The sequence below is a fragment of the Hordeum vulgare genome, chromosome 2H (genome assembly GCF_904849725.1).
Source record: "Hordeum vulgare subsp. vulgare chromosome 2H, MorexV3_pseudomolecules_assembly, whole genome shotgun sequence".
In the NCBI taxonomy this organism is placed as follows: Eukaryota; Viridiplantae; Streptophyta; class Magnoliopsida; order Poales; family Poaceae; genus Hordeum; species Hordeum vulgare.
In genome coordinates, this window is record NC_058519.1 from 585,528,402 (window position 1) to 585,534,401 (window position 6,000).

General features: G+C 46.5%; 1 protein-coding gene across 1 annotated transcript; it reads left to right on the forward strand.

Moving 5' to 3' along the window:
- Window positions 1-1,837: 1,837 nt before the first annotated feature.
- Window positions 1,838-4,941, forward strand: LOC123427461 (acyl-coenzyme A thioesterase 13). The gene is made up of 3 exons (XM_045111517.1): window positions 1,838-2,226; window positions 2,320-2,463; window positions 4,678-4,941. The coding sequence occupies exons 1-3, from the start codon at window positions 2,002-2,004 to the stop codon at window positions 4,819-4,821; spliced, it is 513 nt and encodes a 170-aa protein (XP_044967452.1). The 5' UTR covers window positions 1,838-2,001; the 3' UTR covers window positions 4,822-4,941.
- The last annotated feature ends 1,059 nt before the right edge of the window (window positions 4,942-6,000 follow it).

The following is a 6,000-nucleotide window of genomic DNA, read 5'->3' on the forward strand; positions in this document are numbered from 1 at the left end:
GAACATACACGTAGCTGAAATTAAGATACCCATTGCGGAAACTAAGATACACATTACTGAAAATAAGATACAATTTGCCGAAATTAAGATACATCTTGCAGAAATTAAGATACAACTAAGACAACTTAACATACAATAAAATAAATCTAGTGAGTCCAACGTGGATATTTTCCTTTTCCATCACCAGCTTCTTCTGCTGCCTTGGCGGCACGAGCCCTTTCTCTCTTTCTCTCCCTCTCAGCTTCACGGGTCTGTTCCCGCTGTCTGTAAACCTCCTCCAGCCGAAGTTTCTCTTCTTGATTTTTCCTTTTCATCTCATCAAGAAAAGCCCTCTGCTCCACACAATAATCTTCCCACTCTTTCTTCTGCTCTACTTTCTCCTCTGCTTCAGCCTTCTCACGACGCTCTTCCAAGTCCAAGCTAGCCCATGCACGACGACCTCTTTCACGAATCTCGGTCACCGCCCGGTCCGGCATTTCCGTGTCAATCCAACGATAGTACATGCAGAGAGGAGGAGGAGACTAAAGGATGGATCAGATTCAAGTAAACAATAATATCAAATAACAATAATCTGGATGACTTGAGCATACCGGAGGCCTGACGTACGCAGAAATAAATTCGGGTGGATCAGATTCATAATTGGCGCACATGAAAAACTTCATGCCCAACCAATCTAAAAAATCCGTCACCTCCTTCACCTTGCAGACATCTCCGCACCAACATCGAACTGCTTCCACCCCCCGAGGCAAGCTTGCACTCTGCATTTTCCTAGGCCTAATGCTCTGATCCGAACAAGGCAAACTCATACTGACTATGGAGGTGCAGGTGCTTTGAAGTCTGTCTGATGGTGAAGAGAGTTTCACTCCCTGCCTCCTTTTATAGGCTCCGCCGGATGTCTACGCGGGAAAAAAGGGCGCGAAAACGAGAAACTGCAGCGGGAAAATTTGGCGGGAAAATAACGCGGGAAAATTAGGCGGGAAACTATTGCACTGCTCGTCCGTCGTTATCGCGTGTACATTCTAAAATAAGTCCATATACATCCATATGTAGTCTTGTAGTACGAACTCTTAAAAGACTTATATTTAGGAAATCTCCCTCCGTAAAAAATAAACTCCCTCCGTTCCTAAATATAAGGCATTTTAGAGATTGTACAATAAACTACATACGGATGTACATAGACATCTTTAGAGTATAGATTCACTCATTTTGCTCCGTATGTAGTATCCTAGTGAAATACCTAAAAGGTCTTATATTTTGAAACAGAGGGACTACATCTAATACCGCAGGCAAGTTCGAGCGGAAATTTTTTGGCACTGTTTTGTCGGTGGAGAGCGGGAAAAATTTCGACGGTGCACACTGCGTGGGAATCAGCCGGTGGAGAGCGGGAAAAATGTGCTACTGTTTCGTCGGTGGAGACTGTCTCAGCGTAGGAATCAACGAGCCTCGAAATCAGCGTGGTCAATGGAATTCCGCGCAGTCTCAGCGCGGCAACAGTACCCGCCGCCTCCTCCCCAGGCGGCCTGTCCCACCTGGCCGCCATGTGCCGAGGCGGCAGGGCCCGCCTCTGATTCCCGTTACGTTGCCGAGCCGCGGGAACGGAATCTCCCGCCAGCCGCCTTGCCTAGTGGCGGCAGCTCTGTCGGCCGCCTGCGCGCGTGGCGGCAGGCCCCGGCCGCCTCGGGCCGTGGCGGCAGGTGCCACGTGCCGCCTGGCGCGCCTGCCGCCACCGGTGGAGCTGGTCCTTTCCCCCCTTTAGCACTCGCAGGTGGTTTTTTTTGGCATTCACGTTCGCGAGGGGTCCTTTTGAACAAAAATTCTCTCAATTTGCAAGTCACCTCAACAGCTCTCCCTATCGTATACGGAGAGCCAGCGACTCTGCTTGTGGCCAGAGTTTCTCTCAGACCCCATTTCCCCTTCCCCTTCCCCTTCGCGACTGCTCGATTTACTCGCGAACCGCAACAATCAGCTAGCACCGCGCCGGAACTCGAGCAGCAAGCGAAGATGGCACCCCAGCCGGAGGAGGCGCCCAAGCCTTCGCCAGAGGAGTCTCGCGAGTGGACGATGCGGTTCCTCCGAGCCCTGGGAGTGGACGCGTCCCTCCCGGCCTCGGCGGAGCGCCCCGGCGCCCACTCCGCCCTCGTCCGCGCGCTCCTGTCCTCCGCCACCGTCTCCTCCTCCCCCGCGCCGCGCGTCTCCTGCACCCTCACCGTCTCGTCCGCCGCAACTGTGAGCACTAAAGCGCGACGGTCGGCGTCTCCTTTATGAGGTTGTACCTAGCGATGTGCTCTGACCGGCGGTGTCATCCGGTGGGCTGTGCAGAACGCCTACAACACGCTCCACGGCGGCGCGGTGGCGGCCGTCGCGGAGGCCGTCGGGATGGCGTGCGCGCGTGCTGCGGCGGGGGATAAGGAGATGTTCCTCGGCGAGCTCAGCACCGCGTATCTCTCCGCCGCCCGCCTCGATGTGAGATCTACATCCCTTGCTCAATTTTACCAAACCGTAGTTTGTGTTTTTTTTAATTAAAGCAATTTTTGACCCTATCTGGAAGCATCCCAGTTCGGGACTTTGGGGCATGGGGTATTGGGGAACTGGAAAATCAACTCCCTACCCATACCGCTTTGTTGGGGATTGATCATTGGAGGATTGCCGGGGATGCTCTTATTACAGTGATCTATTTGTGATTGAGAATTATGTTATGTTACCTACCAAACCTCCAACCTAGGTAGTTCGTATATTATATCATGGCTGCAATGCAACACCACTGTTACTAGTTGCTTATAACCTATAAACGGTACATGTGAACTTACAATATGGAAATTCAAGGTGTTTTTTTATAATACATTTGAGGCAACTGGCAAGGTAAGAATTTGAACACATGGAGTCGGTTCGGTCAGAAATACTGGGAAATCACAGTGGTAGCTAGGTTTAGAGATTTCCCTCACACCGAAACTTAAAAGTTACTCCCTCCGTCCCAAAACGCTCTTATATTATGGGAACGAGGGAGTAGTATACACGACAAGACTTCCAAATAGTGCTAAAGATGTACAATTCTAGCATGATGACCGCATAAGAAATTATGGGATGTTAACATCTGTATAATATATAGTTATAGTTTAATGGCATGACTAAAAGCTACCATAGTGGAATTATAGTTGGCATGATAATGTCTGTTCTGAAATAGATATTCAACTACTTATGCTGCACAAGATATACAAAAGATATTCATATGTGAACACATAAGTTGGTACTAAATATTCATGAAGTGCACATGATATGTTGTTCCATGAAATGTTTGAGCACAGTTACTGGCTTATTTCTTCAACCAGCCATGCATGCCTGACAAATACTTGTGAACCACTTTTACTGCTCCCTCATGGTGTGAATGTTTTGTTGTTGTTTACCTACACATTGTTTCTTCTGCAATCAATTTATACCCAAATTGGTCCGCCGTTGCTTTTCTCTTTTAAATCAACCACCATCGCTTTTTTTTATCTCTAGATCATCTTTTAGTTCCTTACTAAGAGATTGGTTAGTAAAGAACAGATGATTACTGACAGGTGATAATTGTTGCTAAGGAATAACAGCTACAGGGGATTAGGTGGCTATATCCGTTCATCATAGACGCCAGAGAGATTTAACCTGCAAAGAATCGGAGGGATAGATAGATCTGATTTGAGCACGATCCACACCTTAGTGTTTTTGGCCTCTTAAACATTTATATGTGATGTGAGAAAAAATGGAAGGACGATGCCTGACATCTCTTGCAGACCATATCACAAATCACAAGTTCTGAGTTCCTTCTAGGGTTTTGTGACGTTCAACTGAAAGGCAGGCTATCTCAACTAGGAAATTCACCAGGGTGGGGAAGAGCGGAAGTGACCTACATATTTTGCTGACTTGGTAACAATCAGCACGCCATGTAGGTGATCTCAGGTAGGGGGTCCCAAGCTGGTTGCCTTGGTGCGATGGTAACAGAGACATAGGATTTACCTAGGTTCAGGCTCTCTCGAAGAGATAATACCCTGCGTTCTGCTTTGATTGTATTGATTGAGGGAGTACAATGTACATGTTGATCTACCATGAGATCATGTGTGTATGAGAGTTGTCGTCTACAGTCTAATCCCTCGGCTTATATAGATGTCGGGGTACATAGGGTTTACATAGGTCGGTTACATCTATGGTAATCGTGCCGAAGACGACCTCTGAGTCTTAGAGTATGCACCAAGTCTTTGGGAGATACCCACCTTCGCACTCCCGGGCCCAACGAACATGGCCACTGGTTCATCATTTTGGTGGTCCTCAGCCCGACCCATATGGCCGGTAGCTGAGGTGGCAAGCAACCCCTAGTTCAGGACACCATCAGCAGGTTCATGATGTTGAACTGGGTTGGACCATGGGACAATCTACTCAATCAATATGCATTTCCGAGTACCGTGACCCAAATGAACCGCCTGCAGAAGTTCAATTGCCTCTAGATGCATCCGTTTGAGCGACAGTTAATATCAGACAAAGGGAGTATACAGTTGTGGGGATCTAGACAGATTGGAACTCTTTGCCTCTCATTTTCAGAACATTTCAGAACCTGTCAGAGCACAATCCTTCACGCAAGTATTCCCTTCTTTTAGATGATGCACAAGTATTCCTAATTTCCGTCAATTCTTATCTATGCTTGTGCAGTCTGAAGTGGAAGTAGAAGGGCTGATACTGAGGAAGGGCAGATCTGTTGTGGTTACTACAGTTGAGTTTCGGCTCAAGGACAGCAAGAAGCTCTGCTACACATCTCGAGCCACCTTCTACATCATGCCTGTGGCAAGCCTGTAAATCATCTCTTACGGTACATGTAACAGTTTCGTATTTGCACAATCAAAGTTGTACATGAGCATACGTGCTATTGCACTGATAAATAGATAAAGCAAGGACCAAATTGCAATTTCCCCCCAATGGAACATGAACTGCAATAAGGTGTTCAAACTACAAATATACTCGTTTACCTGTTTGAATCTTCTATCGATGCATAGATTTGACAGTGAGAAACATTCATCTGATGGAACTAGCAAATGAAAATGAGAGGAACTTTAGATTTCGTGAAATTGCCATTGTATTCTGGTTTCACGCAGCAAAGTTGAGCGATACTACATTCAAATACAGATACCACGTAGCTCTGTTTGGAACCATAATAGATTATGATAATCTGGATTATATAGATAGATTATATAATTTAGTTTATAAAAATAATCTAGGTGGACATGTTTGGAGGCCAGATTATATAAACTGTAATTCAGATTTTACATTGCATAATGACCTGTCTGCCTTCTGTTTTTTTTAAAAGAGGAGGGTGGCGGTGGTAGGAATGTAATTATCTCTAACTTTACAAGGGTAATGGGTCATTAGCAATCCATAATCTGATTTTAGCTGGTGTAGAGTAGATTATGAGTTTTTAATAATCTATTCATTTAGTTTTTATAATCTACACCATAATCTGTCCTGTTTGAAGACAAAATAGATTATAAAAATTGGATTATATAATTTGGGTTGTTCCAAACAGGGCCTTAGAAAGTCCAGTAGTAGAATGGATTTTAAAAACCCAACGACCAGGTGGTCTGCAAATATTTCAGCAACCAAACAAGGGACTGGCTGTATACCTAAAAATAAGACGCTGCGTGTCGCGGAAATAAATTTGCGGCACTGTCAACTTGCATATGAGATTATAAAGATGCGAGCGTTGTATATATAGGGCTCGACTCGACATAGCTAAAGGCGCCAATGGCCGGCTGTTTTAAGACGGTCACTACTGCTAGTTAGAGCCTCTCCAACCAGTCACACGGCTTGTGCTACCTGGCCATATCTCGGGCCGGGCTGGGCCTAAAAAAATCCGTGGTACAAAACCCAGGCTCGAGCCCGACCGCCGGGCCTAATTTTTGGGTTCAGGCCTGGCCCGAGCCCGAAGAAGCCCGGCCTGACGTAGGCATAAAATCAAGTTTCATCGGGCCTGGCCCTGCC

Coding starts and splice junctions, on each gene's coding strand:
- LOC123427461 (XM_045111517.1), top strand. CDS start 2,002: ATGGCACCCCAGCCGGAGGAGGCGCCCAAGCCTTCGCCAGAGGAGTCT. Junction 2,227..2,319: donor CCGTCTCGTCCGCCGCAACT/GTGAGCACTAAA, acceptor TGGGCTGTGCAG/AACGCCTACAACACGCTCCA. Junction 2,464..4,677: donor TCTCCGCCGCCCGCCTCGAT/GTGAGATCTACA, acceptor ATGCTTGTGCAG/TCTGAAGTGGAAGTAGAAGG.